At 30.0% G+C, this 17,676-nt stretch overlaps 1 protein-coding gene across 1 annotated transcript; it reads left to right on the top strand.

The window, feature by feature from the left end:
* Positions 1-200: 200 nt before the first annotated feature.
* Positions 201-17,287, top strand: LOC145046447 (putative disease resistance protein At4g19050). The gene is made up of 4 exons (XM_078994737.1): positions 201-229; positions 425-472; positions 12,734-16,901; positions 16,976-17,287. The coding sequence occupies exons 2-3, from the start codon at positions 452-454 to the stop codon at positions 16,877-16,879; spliced, it is 4,167 nt and encodes a 1,388-aa protein (XP_078850863.1). The 5' UTR covers positions 201-229; positions 425-451; the 3' UTR covers positions 16,880-16,901; positions 16,976-17,287.
* Positions 17,288-17,676: the final 389 nt, after the last annotated feature.

Here is a 17,676-nt window from a genome sequence, read left to right as displayed (position 1 = left end):
TTTGAAGCATAGAGTACAACTAGTGTCTATTTATTGTCTATTGATGCATTAGATATAACTTTATTCCATTCACTTCTCCTTTTTAACCGGGAAGCAAAGAAGTTATTCCCCAACACTTGATATATACTCGTCACTAAAATTTTCTTGTTGACGCCTTGCGTGAGCACTATAAATACCCTCCCACAACAAATATCCAAATCACCAAAAATAAAAACCATCGAATTCACAGGTTATCCCCTCTCAAAAATCAAACTGTGTTTCTAATATTTCATATATTTTCTCATAAATCTATTGAACATTTCTTATAATCCATCAGCCGCACTCCCCAAACATTTATTTAGAGGATGTTGCCGCAAATTTTACATGAATTTGTAGCCCTTGTCTTATTTTTTGAGGTTTATCTAACAATTCCTTTAATTTATAGATTTGTACGTTGGATATTCACGTCGAAATGGAAGACCTAAATTCTCAGGTTTTTCTTACACTTTGGCTACTTTACTATGTTTCGTATATTTTATATGGTACTTTATTGTGCATAGTAGGGGATGTGCCCTTAAACCCCAACGTTCTCAAGTCCTAATTAGTTGTCTCAAAATGCATATATATATATATATATATATATATATATATATATATATATATATATATATATATATATATATATATATATATATATATATATATATATTATCTCCAAATATAATCGAACCGAATTCAACTTGAACTGAATAACATCCCAATTACAATAAATATATCGATGACACTAAAATCATCAACATTTAATACTTTCAAAATTATCTCAATAATACATATTATTGGTACCTAATTTTAAGATAACTTTATTGAAGAAAAATAAGCAAACATGTATTCTTAAATTTTTTAAAATGATTATCTAAAAGTTTAATAACAAGTAGATTTGTTTAAGTTTCTTATAAAAATGAAATATCAATTATAGGCCATTATTTTTTCTTATGGTAATATTAGTTATATACGTTAATTATAATTAATTTTATATAAAATGTTTGTAAACAGATTGGAAAACAAATAATGTCCATTTAGGGCATATACAAATTTTTAAGTTATGATAATATTTAATATTGTGCAACTTACGATCATATTCCAAAATCCAACTTCTTGTTTTGTTGAACATAAGACAGAACAGGCTTTTATTTTCGTAATTTATTTTGCGTTTTTGACTTCTTAGATATTATATTATTTTTTTGTTAAGAGAAATTAGATAAAACTATTTTTCTTTATCTTAGATTCTTTTTAATTGCATAATCTAATTAAAAATATTTAATATTGTATTTATCCGATCGTATATTTTCATGATGTTTTTGATTTTTCAGTTAAAAAAAATGTATGTCTATCCAACGTGATGTTTACTGTTCATTGAAATAGAAAGATAAAACTTTACGAGGAAAACATATTTTTTAAAATATAAAGTAACTATGGAAATCAAACTAAGGGCTAATGTCATAAAAACCGTTAAGTTTTTAGAATTTTGTCGGTTTATCCAAAGTTGAATTTTATATCCGTTTTTACCCTATTATTTTCCAAAAAATGTTCGATTTTACTTTTTTTACCGGTGATAAGAGGTTAGTATTATATTAACTGCGCAAAAAAACCCTTAAGTTTATAGTTTTTTTTACGTTTTTACCCTTAAGTTTATAATTTTTTTTTACACTTTTACCCTATGAATTTTTTTTCCATAATATACGTATTCAAGCAGAAAAATCATATGAATATGTATTTTATGAAAAAAGTATACTTAAGGTAAAAGTGTAAAAAAAAAATTATAAACTTAAGGGTAAAGACGCAAAAAAAGATAAACTTAAGTGTTTTTTTTTTGCGAAATTAATATAAAGATAATCTGGAAAACCTATTATCATTGGTAAAAGGGTAAAAGCGAGCATTTTTTCAAAAATATTAAGATAAAAACGAACATAAAATTCAACTTTGGGCAAAACCGATAAAACCCTGAAAACTTGATGGTTTTTATAACGTTACCCTAAGACTAATCAAGAAATGATTTGATAATAAATTTATATATATATATATATATATATATATATATATATATATATATATATATATATATATATATATATATATATATATATATATATATGGGGAAAGTGAATATACTCTTAAGGGTATATAAGCTTAGGTACCCAAACTCACTATAATTAGTTGTTTTGTTTGATATATTCATTATAATGTTATTAAACTTCAACCTTAACTTGATTTACTTTGAAGATTTTCGAAATTTCACTATTGTTTTCCTCTTGTATCAATTCTTTTTGCCGAACACCTATTAGACTATGTATATTAGAGTTTAAAATGAAAATTATGTAAGAGGAAGATAAATGAAAATTATATTAAAAAATAAGTTAAGTTATAGAAAAATATTTATTTTAGGTTTTGGTAATAGGCAATGTTGTAAAAATCCCGACTAGGTCCTAATTAATCTTCGATTAATCCCTAGGCGCTACTCGACCGATTAGAGGGCGCCTAACGATTAATCCGTTCATACACAATGAGTGAAACAGTAGAACTTGATGAAATTTTAACACTTTGAAAAAGTTATACCTCAATAGAAACTATTTAAGGTATGATTACTCTTTTATTAATCATAATAACCTATTTTGTTATTGATATTAGGGGTATTTATGAACTTTTATATAATATTAGTCATATTTAATTTTTTTAAAATTCAACAAATTAGCAATTAATGGTCACCGATTAGTCCTCCGATTAATCTCCGCCTAGCCGGTTAATCTATTAACCACAGTCCACCGACTAGCTAACGTCAAACGATTTTTACAACCTTGATAATAGGTAATAGGTTGTAATTTATTTTGTTTTAGATTGTTGTATTAATTATTTAATATTAAATTTACCTTTCATTCTTGTTATAAAAAAATGAAATATTATATATTTTAGACAAATTTGTAAGAATGGTCTATGTAGTATGTCAAAACTAAAATGTTTGGGCAAAAAATGTTTGGACTAGTATTAGTGGTCCAAAAGTTTCATTATCTTACGAGTTTGGTCTAATTTGGTTTCAATTTTTTTGTAAGACAATTTTGTCTTTAATATTTAATTTTCCATTTTTGTTTTGTTAGTAGCATTAGAAAAACAATTAAAAATAAAATACCCTCCCTTTTTCCTCCCCCCCCCCCCCTTCTTTCTTTCTTTCTCTCTCTCTCTCTCTCTCTCTCTCTCTCTCTCTCTCTCTCTCTCTCTCTCTCTCTCCATTACAACCCTAATTCCAAAGATATTGAAGCGATTGTTATCAAAGTTTGGAATTGAGGAACCCTTGAAGAACATTCGTACAAAAAATTCATCAAGAAAGCATCATCGCTGCAATATTTTAAACTTTTTTTCGTAATCTCTTCCACATCAAGCTCCTCCTCATATGCACAACAACTTCAAAACTCATCTCCATCTTCTTTGAGATTCAACTCCATTACAAAAGTTATTACATTTGCTTCACCAAATTAAAACGAAAGACAAATCAAAAAACGATCAATATTTAAATCTGAACACCATATTCCAGATCATGATCGACAAATAAAAAATTCCAACAAAACCCAGATCAGAAAAACTTCAAAGCTATAAAGACTAAAAATATTTCATCTACTGAATCTGAAGTGATCAGTGGTTTTGATTTTCATATATAGTCAATGATTATAGAAACGAGAAGTGTGTACGAATCTTAGTTGAGAGAGCTTCAAATCATTGTTTAACTACCGTCGATCTCTCAAGAACCAACCTACAACAGCAAAAAAAAATCCTCTGAAAATCCCACTTGAAGTTCTTCAATGGCAACATCGATTCAGTCTCTATCAGTTCAGAGTAAGGGGAGAAGTGGATATGAAGGATGATAGGTGGGTGTTGGCTTCGATTTCAGTTTCAGAGAGGCAATCAGAGCTTTTTGATTTAGATCTTCTGGGATATCCGACGAACTTTAGGGATGAACATACATAAATCGATTTCAAGAAGGAAACCTACACATACACACATACATAAAATCGATTATAGATTGGATTTATGGGTATTCTTTTGAGAAAGAGATTTGTGTGTGTGTGTGTGTGTTCATCAGATATGGGGTTCATGAATGTAAGTGTGTACGTTCTTTAGCTCTTGATTTCAACTTTAGAACAAGAAACCCTTCATCAGATTTGATTTCGACTTTAGAATAATAAACCCCAAAAGTATTGATAACAAACCCATTGGCAATCATTAGAGCTCAGATTGAAGCTGTCGATTAAAGCTAGAAAGAGAACATCGATTTTTCATATGTATAATTTTTCACATGCCATTGAAGCTTCGGTGAGAGAGAGAAAGAGGGGTATTTTATTTTTGTTTCATCTTTAATTGTTTTTTAATTGCTGGTAATAAAATAAAAAATTGAAAATTAAATAATGAAAGCAAAATCGTTTTTACGAAAAAGTTCAAACCACACTGGGCAAAACTCTCAATAAAATAATTTTTTTTTACCATCAGTGTTACTCCAAACTTTTTGGTCAAAACATGCGAGTTTTGATATATATATATATATATATATATATATATATATATATATATATATATATATATATATATATGGCTTAGGTTATTCTATTTTAACTAATTATTGTGCGAATATCATATGATATAAGAATGATACAGAAAATATATTGTTTGATAATATAAATACGTTAAATCTTACATAAATGTTGTCATTAACACACATTCTCACTAATTAAATCGTCTATAAAGTTATTATACACATATTATTATTATTATCATTTCTGTCAGAACGTTTGTCAGAATGCTTATTGGGTCGTATTATGTCAGAATGAAAATGAGTGAAAAACGATATGTGAGAACAAAAATAAATAATAATTAGCGAGAATGTATAAAAATAACGATATTTTTGTAAGGTTGAATGTATTCACATTGTTAAACAACTTATTCTTTTAGTAATTCTCATAACATATTATATCCGCACAATAATTAGTTAGAATATTTAAATTTAGTTCATATATATATATATATATATATATATATATATATATATATATATATATATATATATATATATATATATATATATATATATATATATATATATATATATATATATATATATATATATATATATATATATATATATATATGCGCGTGTATGTGTGGGAAAGAGAAAAGCTATTAGGTAGGTCTACTTTTCCAAAATGACAATAAAAGAGAGCACTGCAGGATTTAATCGTATAAGGGAAAATGGAGTGGTTTGAAGTAAGATATAGATTTTACATGGTGGAGAAGGTGAGAAGAGACTCCATAAACTCATGTGAGAAAGGTCATCGATGACCGAATCCCATGACTATAACTCTATACTTGAACGATAGGGATGAGGTTTCTTCCTTTTTTTTTTTTATTTTTTTTTACATAAAATTAGTTGAAAAAAAATAAAAAATAAGATAAGAAAAGGATATAAAAGTCTTTTTATATACGTAAAACCAATCAATCGAAATTATTATTGAAATTGAAACCGTATTGGATATCTTTGACACAAAAGGAAGAGACTAAACTTAGTATTCTTAATATAATATTAATTTTAATGTTCTTTTCATCTTGTAGTCAATTCGCTTCATAATGGATGGAATCAATACACATACTATTAACTAAAAGACATTGAATTAAGCTTGCTAAATCATTATATATTAGAATGGCTTACTTAAAATACATTGAATTAAGCTTTCTAAATCATTATATATTAGACTCACTTCATTGGGTATTTCCATCCAAACATTAAGGGACTCGTCACTAGTGAGTATTGGAAGCGTAATGTGCAGGGTCGGTGGCGGTTCTGTTGGTTTAAATATTTTCAAATACTTTAGATGAGTCAGAAAAAAAATGATCTTTTTATTATTATACTAGGTGTAAAACCCATATATTATACGGGTTTGATAAAATAAAAATTAAATATAAAATTTTAATCAAAAATAGATTTCAACTTAAAATTTTAGATTTGAAATTTAAAATTTAAAATTTGAATTTTAAAGGAAATATATTTAATGCTATATAAGTACTAATATTGAATTTATTGATTATTTTCAATTAAAACAATTATTGATTGATGTGTAAATATGATGTGTTAATTAAGAAAAGATTAAAAAAATAACAAATGGAAAAACATTTAGTCAAAAATACCAAAAAATAACATGTGTCCAAGTTAATGAGGAAGTGATATGTGGCAAAATTGTCATTCATTTATTAGGTATGAAGTTTTTTATATTTAAATAAATATATATAAAGCCCTGTACAACGTACAACTGCCCACTTTACCTTAGTTTGAAAATATACAACTGCCCACTTTGCCCTCGTTTGAAAATATCACCACGTGTAGGGCATAGGATGTGCCGTCTTCGTCCAGAAAATCAACAATAGATAAACATGGTCAAATTAGTGGTAACAAGTAAAATCCAAAACAATGTCTCTTTCTCCACAAAGACGTTTGAAAACTATAGTACTATTTATTTTCTTTCTATGTTGTTTTATATTTCGAAAACCTCTTAGTTTTTTGAATTGTTATATGTTTGGCTAATTTCATTAAAATAGCATAATACTTATATTTTAGATGCCAAATAGATATTTAGTCGATTGAAAAGAAAAAACATTAAAATCATGTAAAATATTATTATTATTTTAGTCAAATAAATACCTTCAAATATATTATAATATCACAAGCAAAGATAACATCCATAAATTCAAATATAGCAAGCCATTGCAATCATGCTATGTAAACAAGCCAGAGTGAATGAGGAGAACCACTAAAAACAAAGAACTAAATGGGCATCCATTTTTGGACAATTTCCACATAAAATTCAACCTCTTTTCTACCAAAATCATGTTTTTGCTTCATACAACTTTTGATTGTCCATCTATTTGAGGGTGAAAGGTGTATTTTACTCGATTCTTTCCGTTGAAGCTTAAAAATGTAACGTCTGATAGATTTTATGGAAGCAATAAAAGCTTGACATTTTCATGCAATGAATAAAAAGAACCCAAAACAGGAGTAACTTTTTATTATAATATTTCAATGTGTTCAACATTACAATCTAATCTTCTTATATAGGAAATGTGCTCAACATTACAATCTATTCTTCTTACATAGAATAGGTGTGAAACCCGTGTATTACACGTATTTATAAAAAATATTTAATATAAAATTATAACCATTACATATTTTATAAAATAATAATTTTACATAAATCCAAAAAATATAATAAATAAAGTAAGTAATTTAATATATAATATAAGATATTTGAAAGGTTGTAATGCATTTATTATGAATTTAATAGAATAACTTACTTTACATATATAAATCTCACTAAAATGTGGATTTTAAATTTAAGAAAATGCAAAATACAAGAAAATGGTAAGGGGACAAAAAATAAATCAAAAACTCTTAGAAAATAACATGTGTCAAATTCAATAAGAACATGATATTTAGGTTAGACTGGTAAACTCTAAATTGATTTTCATTTATTAGGTTAGACTAAACTCTAAATCATTATAATAATAAATGAGAAGATTTAAAACGGACACATTAAATTCGGTAAAAAAACCTCCACATTAATATTGATCCTAAATATAAAAGTAACCTACGCAATAATAAATAAGGTTATTATTACTAGGAGTGCAAACGAGCCAAACTACTCGTGAACTACTCGAGATCGATTCGTTAAAAGCTTGACTCAGAACCGATTTTAAACGAGCTCGAGCCGAACTCAAGCTTAATATTAAGCTTGTTTATTAAACGAGCTTGAGCTCGAGCCTATATCACTAAGCTCGATTAGGCTCGTGAGCCTAAACGAGCTTTTATATAATATAATTTATTATTATTTTTATATATTAAAATAAAAATATTTGGGGAATTAGGAATTCATGGTATTAATAAACAAGTTTCTTAACTAGCTCGAGCCGAACTTAAACTTATTTAGGCACGTCGAACAAAAAACTAATCGAGCCCGAGCTCAGCTTGTATAATTATTTACGAGCTTGAGCCGAGCTTAGTACAAAAAAGCTCAAATCGAGCCGAGCTCGAGCTTGAACCTCATATAACTTAAACGAGCCCGAACCGATCCTGATCAGACTCAGACTCAGGCGTTGTTGGTCCCTTATCAATCCCCTCGCTTGAAAAGAACTCGTCCTCGAGTTCTTGGATTAGGCATTTTTGGTTGAAATATTGTTGATCAACGTCGAAAAATTCATCATTATCCACCAATAACTTTTTATCTGGGCTTTCAATATCATCCATGTTCCAAGTTTGAAGAAATTTTGAACCATTATTTTCTTTAGAATATTCATGAGCTTTGATATCATATTCTTTTATCAAGTTAAAATTATTATCCTCCTCCAAAATTTTGACAAAGACTTTGATATCTTTTCTAACAATATGTTTACCTTGAGATTTATCAAAACCATTATTATTAAAGTTTTTTTCTTCAATATCTATACGTTAGTCTCGAATTATTTGTTGTTTGACCTTCGATTTTGCTACTTGGGTTCTTGCATTGATATGGAGGATTGCATTTCGTTTCTATTCCCATGTAAAAATGTAGATATATTTTTTTTTGTTTCTTATAAATACCACTAACTTCTTGTTGCCACGATGTTCCCAGTAGAACATGACATATATCCATGTCAACAACCTCGCAAATCACATCATCTCTATAGGTTTTTTTCCGCTCTCACAAGTCTCTATTGGTAATTGTAAGTACTTAACAAGATCATGCGAGACAAAATTATTAGCATTATGAGTAATTAAGCGTCATACCTTATTACTGATAGAACACTTCGAGTAGAATATTCAGCCTTCTTGCAACTCTTTTTCTTTATATATATATATATATATATATATATATATATATATATATATATATATATATATATATATATATATATATATATATATATATATATATATATATATATATATATATATATATATATATATATATATAGGGTTAGGTTCATTTGAGACCACCTATATTTTGTGAGACCGTGAGACGCATTTTTTTATTTTATTTTATTTATTTATTTATTTATTTTAGTTAATTCATGTTCCGAAAATAATATTTAAAAAAAGAATTTTTTGATTTTTCCATTTATTTTGCATTTTAAAATTATTTTTAGAATATGTACAGTGTAATATTCTATTTAGAATATTTCACGTATTTTTAAAAAAAAATAGAATTTTTTTTTAATTTTATTTTTATTTTTTTTAGTTAATTCAAGTTCCGAAAATAATATTTAAAAAAAGAATTTTTAGATTTTTCCATTTATTTTGCATTTTAAAATTATTTTTTAGAATTGTCAGTGTAATATTCTATTTAGAATATTTCACGTATTTTTCAAAAAAAACGGAATTTTTTTTATTTTTTTTATATTTTTTTTAGTTAATTCAAGTTCCGAAAATAATATTTAAAAAAAGAATTTTTGAATTTTTCCATTTTATTTTGCATTTTAAAATTATTTTTAGATTTGGTCTCATGGTCTCACAAAATTAGAATGGTCTCAAATGAAACTGAACATATATATATATATATATATATATATATATATATATATATATATATATATATATATATATATATATATATATAATTTGTGTGATTATTCCGACCATCTACGATCGCGACACATAGTTGTTCAAGCTCGACGACAAAATTATCGTTCACTCGAGAAAGAACATCAACCTCACGATTAAATCCAACTTAGTATGTCATCAAGATACTAACGAACTCTGATACCACTTGACACAGGACGTGTTTTGCAAACCTTCGCGTATCACACAATATGGAAGCGATAAAACGTAGACAATATCTAGCAAAGAATAAAGAGAATTTAAAACGGTAGACTTTTATTACTCCCTCCGTCCTAAAATTATAGTCCATCTTTTCTTTTTAGTTTGTTCCAAAATAATAGTCCACTTATAAAAATAAATAATATTTATACCAAAATACCCCTCATTATTACTTAACCTACTAAGCATTTAATGGAACATTAAATGCAAAATAAGAACAAAACTGTCATTTTATTATATAAAATTAATGATAATTAATGTATTTTTTAATCTGTGTGTTATTTTATCTTTGAACAATAATATTGAAACTGAGGGAATATAATATTTCAATGTCCTGGACATAACAATCTAATCTTCTTATAGGAGACTAGTAAACTCCAAATCATTACAATAATAATAAATGTGAAGATTGATAACCGACACATTAAATTCAGACATTAATATGATCCTAAATAGAAAGGTAACCTAGCGTAATAATAAATAGCGTTATTATTACTTCTATTTTATGGAATAAAAAACAAAAAATCTATAATAAAAAATCAAACTATGGAACTAAAATATTTAATATAATTTTATTTTAAATTGAAGAATATGTGACTTGAATTTGACCGTCTTTCCACGTTCCCAACAATCCATAGGTGAATCAACGAGTTGCGTTGTTGGTCCCTTGTCAAAATCTATTTCAAAAATCGACTTTCTAAAATTCAACCTCTAATCCATATTGGTTGACATTAAAACATGTAAATAAGTAATTTCCTTGGTAAAAAATCTAGCTACCGATTAAGCTGTAAATGGATGCTTCGAGGTGACTAAATAAAGGAATATATTTGCTCAATTAGTCAACTACAATAATTATAAAATTCATTCCTCTTACTACAAAAATAGAATTCATTCGTCCGGAGTTTAGAAAACTATATATGAGGGCCATTATGATTTCTTTCCATACCTTCAAAGGTAAACGTATAAGTTGTAGCAACGTCGCCACATTTCAAGACAAACGTTTGTTTCTTTGACAAAGATCACATGCTTTGATCATATCAAATATATCGTTCATTATTCCCATCCCAAAAACCTTCCACACAATACGTAGTTAAGTCCCTTCTTTTTTGAAGTGACCCACTATCGGTTTGACATAAAATTCTTCAAAGATAAATTTTTATCAAAGTTGACTTCCTTGGTATAACCAATTAAAGAAATTATTTTTGAACAATGAAACCTTTATCAGAACTAAGGTCTTCCATAAGATCCTTTTTATCTTATTTAAGAGATCATCATTGTTTTTCTCTTGTTTTAAAATAATCTATTATCTCAAATGTGCTCCACAAGGACTGTTCATTATACATCGGGGCTTCATTCTTGATAAGGCATCCGTAGTTCAATTTTTAAATCTAGTATTGTACCCATTGCCTTCACTTAAACATGGTTTTGGAACCTTATCCCATCCCTTAAAAGAGCCCAATTTGATATCACTTCTCATAGACATTTCTCTCCAAGTTCACCATTCATACTTTGTCTTAAAGCCAAGTAGCCTAAATCGAGGCACTTTTGTAAACAAGTATACAAGGGAAGAAACTAAGAATAAACTTTAAAATATAGTTATCTTATAAGATGAAGTTGACAAAAGTTGATGGATGATTACAAATGAAATGGGACCTATTTATACTAGAGTCTTGCCTTATTATACAAGAGAAGAAAATGAATACAGACACATACATACATACATACACACACCCTACATATTTACTAGTAAGGTTCTAGAAAACTAATAGACCATTTTACCATCTTTTTTAGAGGACTTGAAGTTTTGTTGTCGATTTATGTGAATTTTGGATCGACCTAAACATGGTAGGTAATGACATTATGAAGTCAAATTCAAATAGATCATAGTTTAAAACTTTAAGGTAAGAACTTTCTAATAAAATATGATCTGTTGTTTTCCCTTGTTGACTATAGATAATTTCGGTCACCACTAGTTATATTGGAGTTAACCCTCTCTCTTTAGTGGATCTTTTGGAGTGAAAATTTAGGACTCCACACATCATATAACAATCTAATTAATATGGTATTGGAGCCAAAGTTGAGCACCTCAAGCTTTGACACATCAGTCTAATCTAATCCAACCTTCCTCTGGTGGATGTGTTAGTATCCCACATCGGCTTCACATATGGTCTTATTCACATTTATATATACCGGAGTGCAGTCTTATCTACCCGAGACCTCTTTTGGAGAAGAAAAAAAAATAGGAATCTACATATCCTATAACAATCTATATAACATGATTTCAAATAGTTAACAATTGTATGTATTCATTAAACTTTTAGTGCCATGGATGGTTATTTCCCCATCTCCTTTCTCTTCTAAATGGATTGAATCGAGTTAAAATAATTAAAAAAAAATATAGTGCTTTTACTACTACAACTAAATACTTTTCGCATGTCTATGAGGTTATCCTAGATACAAGGTAAGAGTTTTAGTGTGTGACAAATAAAGGGAACTCAAATAGGCATTTTCGCCATCGTACATATTTGGTAGAGTCTATTTTGTTTGCTAAATAAATTCAAAACCACTATGTATAAATAAATTTTGTTTTCTAATTACTATGTTTTAGTCAAAACTCTAAAAATTAGGTATATATAATCTTCTATTTACCCCTCTCTAAACCACCCTTTGTGTTTTTAAAAATTCTACAAAGGAAGAAAATAGTATCCACAATTTTATAAAAGTTAATGGTTTATACTAAACACCTTTATGTGTCAATTGAAAGAATAAAGCCATCATCTAGTACATGGGTTTTAAATGACCATCATATAACTTGATCACTTTTGATTACATTCCGAAAGTACTAAATTTATTTTATATTCATTATAATTGTAGAATAATAATGGCAAGGAAAAGGTGCTCAGTTCAATTCAGCATGTGAGCAAAATATGTGCAAGCCTAAAAGATCACAAGAAAGTAAATCTGTTTGGGCCTCCAGGAGTTGGGAAAACATGGATGGCAAAGAGAGTAAGTGAGCTTGCCACCAGGATGAAAATTATCCATGTCACACTTTGGGTGTTTATGTGCAAAGAGTATACGAAAGAGTCTCTCTCCAAAAGTATTGCTCAACAGCTATGCTTACTTCCTACTACGTATGAGGAGTGGGAGGATGGGGATGAAAATAAGGAACTAAAGGAAAACGATGATAAGGTTCAAGACTCAGAAACATTGATTAAAGAGATAAAGAAGAAACTTGAAGAAAAGGAAACGAAGAAACTTGAAGAAAAGGAAAAGAAGAAACTTGAAGAAAAGGAAATTCTTCTAATTTTAGATGATGTTCACCTAGATCACGAAACTGAACATGATTCAAATGAAACAAAATTTTGGTCACTATGGAATGAAATGTTTCCTAATGAAAACTTCAAAACTCTTTTAATATCAAGATTAAAGAGGAAACATGAAGATATTTCTGATGCTATTGAGGTTGAAGCTTTCCCTAAAGAAGAGTCTAATGCTTTATTGATAGGAAAACTTGATGCTCAGTTGAGGAAGAAGGAAAGAATCCTAGATCTAGGTAGAACATTGATGGAAAAAAGTGACGGTTTTCCTGGTACAGTTATTATGATAGCAAAATCCTTGAATTACTTTGGTGTAGATGAATGTAGAATGTCTATTCTTGAAAAGGAGTTGGAAGAAACATCTCACAAATATAGTGTAAACAAGTTATTGTGCATGAAGCATGATGTGTTGCCCATCAGTATTTTGAAAGATCTATGGTGGCATGGTCACCATTTCTTTCGTGATTCAGCAAGTGTTCACTACAACGAGCTGATAACTTACTGGATCTTGGAAGGGTATTTGGGTTATGGTAGCATGACTAGCTTGTATAACAAAGGTCATGGGATTGTAATGGAGCTAATGGATTATGGCGTACTCAAAGGGCTAGAGGGTGATTATGTTTTCATGGATAAATCACTTATAAACGTTGATGATCTCTATCAGTACGTTGACCAAAACGCAAATCTTGGTTTGGCGACTGTGTTTACTTCTGATGTAGAAGGTTTTGGGCGAATCACACATGAAGATGGAATGTTAAAAACACCTCGGACACGTACGAAAGAGAAGAATCAAGAGCAGAAACAATCATCATCAAAGGAAGTTGGTCAGAATCTTTCGACTTTATTATTAGACGGGACCCATTTTAGCGAGCAAGTCATGATGAACTTCCTTGAATACGAAAAGGAACTTCAAGTTCTAGCTTTATTCAATCCCACCATCAAATCTTTGCCAAATTCGTTGGATATGATGGAGAAGCTTCGTGTTCTTGTGCTTAGAGGTTGTGAGTTTTTGCAAGATGTCAAGCTCCCTTTAAAAGCTTTACGTGTTCTTGAGATCTCTGGTGGAAGGTCTTTGAGGTCATTAAAATCGATATTTTTCAAGAACATGGTGAATCTTCAAAGTATTCATCTATCTGGACTTCAAATCAGTTATTTACCTCAGGCCTTTTATAATCTTCTTGAACTACGTTGGCTAGTCATTAAGGATTGTCGGCGTTTGAAAAAGCTTGAGAGCCTTTCAAAACTCGAACATCTTTTGGTTGTTGACCTCTCGGGTAATATCGTTTTGGATACTGTCGATAAAAACTTCTTGAAATTTAAGAATCTTCAAAGCCTTAATCTTTCTAATACCTTGGTTTCCACAACCCCATTGCTCAAAAACATTGAATCACTCACTCATTTGTTATGTCGGGGATGTAAAGGTTTAGGCAGATTGCGAGGGCTAACTTCACTAACCAGTCTCCAAACTCTTGATCTCTCTGGTTCCATAGAATTCGAAGAGTTCCACGATTCGTCTTTACAAAGCTTAAGATCCCTCAAAACCCTTGACCTATCCGAAACTGCAATTGATCGTCTTCCTTCTAACATTTCCGACCCTCGTTCTCTTTATCTTAAGAGTTGCCCTCAGTTAGAAAGACTTCCATGCATCGAATCCCTTCGAGACCTCGAGGTACTTGATGTTTCAGGTTCAAAGAATCTTAAAGAGTTTGAGGTGGGATTCTTTGATCGACTCACAGATCTTCGAGTCCTCAACCTCTCAGAAACTAATGTTGTAGATCTTCCTTCCCTCTCACGGCTTTCCAATCTTCGTGAATTGTACCTATCACGTTGTCCATCATTAAAACGTTTGCCCTCGCTAGAATCTGCTACAAAATTGGAGATTCTTGATGCCTCATGGTGTAGTGCTTTAGATGATATTGGAAATCAATCTTTCGAGGGAAAAACTCGCCTTCAAAAGATCGATCTTTCTGAAACAAAGATTGAGTCCTTCCCTTCCCTTTCAAATCCAAGCCATCTCCGTCAGCTCCTACTAAAGAACTGCAAAGCCTTGAAGAATTTTGAATTAAATGTATCCTTGCCGAATCTTGAGGAGTTAAATCTTTCTGGTGTCACCTTGAAACCTAATGGAGCTGAATTAATGAAGGACATGAGCAACATTCAAATTCTTGACCTCTCTAATACTTCCCTCGAACAGATTCCCTCCATTTCAAAATTCACAAACCTTACTCGTCTTTCTCTTGCTGGTTGCTCATGCTTAGATGCAGAACTAGATTTGAAGCCATTAAGTAAGCTTGAAGTATTGAATCTTTCAGGATCATCCATTAAACGTTTGACAAACCTCAGTGGGTCCCACACCCTTCAAAAGCTCCTACTTCAAGGTTGTTCTATAGCGGAGTCCTCCGAAGATGACGAGTTTAAAGATCTCTTGGGGTCCAACCCAAAAATACCTGATGAGATGTCTGGATTAAGTCATCTTGACCACATCGAGTTTCCAAATGTCAACGTTAACACCAGCCATGAAGAATCTTCATCAAAAGAGGCGAATCAAGATGAATGGAGCATTTGTCGGTTGTCTGAGGATAACAAAGCTCCCATATTTACTAGTGGTTCTCAGTTTCTTGAAATTCTCAAGGAAAACCCTTTGCAAGAGGAGAGCCATTTATGTGCAGTTCCTTACATGGTGGAAGGTGAAACAGGAGATCGATATCTTCAACGACATGAACTTGTTTTTCGAGATGTCTACCTCCAAGCATGCGGGATTCCTCAATACAAGGGAAACAAGTCGTTGCAGATTCGTGGTTTTAACCATTTCCCAAAGGGTATCGAAAACATCATCTGTAAAGTCAACATGGTCTTTCTGATTGATAATATGTTCAATGGTTTGCCATCTGAGTTTGATGTCTCTAAGCTCAAGCAAGTAAATGGATGCTGGATCGACAGGTGTGATGAAACAATCACCATTTTTACCGAAAAGGAAGGAGACGAAAATTCCAATTCTGCAATTTTCTTGCAGAATCTTGGAATTTCGAATAATCGTCGTTTGGAAAGCATATATAAAGGGAAACAGGCATCTGGGAGCTTCCATAGTCTCAAAAGTTTGTATTTGGAAAGTTGTCCAAAGCTTTCAGTCGTATTTCAATCATCATGGCTACCAAAGAACTTGGAAGTTCTTCAAATCAAACACTGTGACAAGATAGTAACACTCATTGATCCAACGGATCATGGTATACTTCCAAGCTTAAAAACATTGCATTTATGGGAACTACCAGAACTGGAGAACATTGGCCTCTCATTTCCAAAGTTACAAACTCTAAAAATCTGGGAATGCCCAAAAGTGAAGCAAATTGAGCGCATCTTTCAATCATCCGATATTTTAGAGACATTATCGATCACTGGTGCGACTAGTTTGAAGAGTTTGGACGGAATCTCATGTTTAAGATGTCTTTCTACTCTTATATTGGAAAGTTGCCCGATGCTTGAATATGTTGCCTCTTTTCTCGACTCTGTTAAAACCATCGAGATAAAGTCATGTGAGAAGTTGCAGATTCTGTTTACACGCGTGTACTATATGCCAGATTTAGACACACTCTATTTTGAAGACCTACCGATGCTGAAAAAGATTGGCGTCACTTTCCCATCAATAGTAACTATAATTACTTATGAATGCCCAAATTTGAATCTCAAAGGCACGATTGTTGACTAGCAATGATTCCACATGCATCATGGTACGTGTCATCTAGTTCATCAAAACATCAATTATATAATAATGAAATTATTGACTATGTATTTTGATACTCAGGTTACATATTGTGGCATTTAATTACTTGTTCCTGAAAAAGATGACAGAAAATTACTAGTTCGTGAAGGTAATAAAAGTTGTGTCATGCATTGGATATATTTGTGAAGATTCTAATAATGTGTGTGCTTAATTACTGATTGGATTATGTATGTTAATTAATCTGTTGTGGTATTGAGTATCCGTAGAAAAAGGGCATCACTTTCTTTGTTCATTGTAAAATAATGTGCGTGAAAACGTGACAGAACAATAAATCCATGTATTAGTTATTATGCATCTTGATTGTTTAATAATATGGTTTGAGTTATCAATCGATTCTTATTATCGTATATTAATATTTCTGCTTGATTAATAATGTATACAGTGATTTTGGGAAAACATCCATGATTAAGCAAAATTTTTGTATAGTGCTTCTCTAATGCATATTATAATACATCTCTTAATGGTTAAGAACCTCTCGGCCATTTGTTTTTTTTTTTTTTTTTTTTTTTTTTTTTTTTTTATATTATAATCTATTGGAATTTTAAGTCCTGTGTGGCTATGTGTGATAGTTTATAGGCCGTCCTAAGAAATTAAATAACATACTACTATTAATACCTCATTTTTTTTTTTCTAACATTGCCTCTTTAATTATTTCTTGTTTGGTACCAGATTTTATAGCAATTATTTTTATAGAAGTTTTTTCAAAATTCTAACATCAAAAT

Source organism: Lactuca saligna, chromosome 1, assembly GCF_052625555.1.
Source record: "Lactuca saligna cultivar CGN05327 chromosome 1, ASM5262555v1, whole genome shotgun sequence".
Taxonomy (NCBI): Eukaryota; Viridiplantae; Streptophyta; class Magnoliopsida; order Asterales; family Asteraceae; genus Lactuca; species Lactuca saligna.
The sequence above is the reverse complement of the archived record's forward strand: the minus strand, read 5'-3'. Positions and strand labels throughout refer to the sequence as shown.

Excerpts from the sequence above, each read along its gene's own strand:
- LOC145046447 (XM_078994737.1), top strand. The coding sequence starts at position 452 with ATGGAAGACCTAAATTCTCAG. Across the intron at positions 473-12,733 it reads TGGAAGACCTAAATTCTCAG|AATAATAATGGCAAGGAAAA; the intron begins GTTTTTCTTACA and ends TTATAATTGTAG.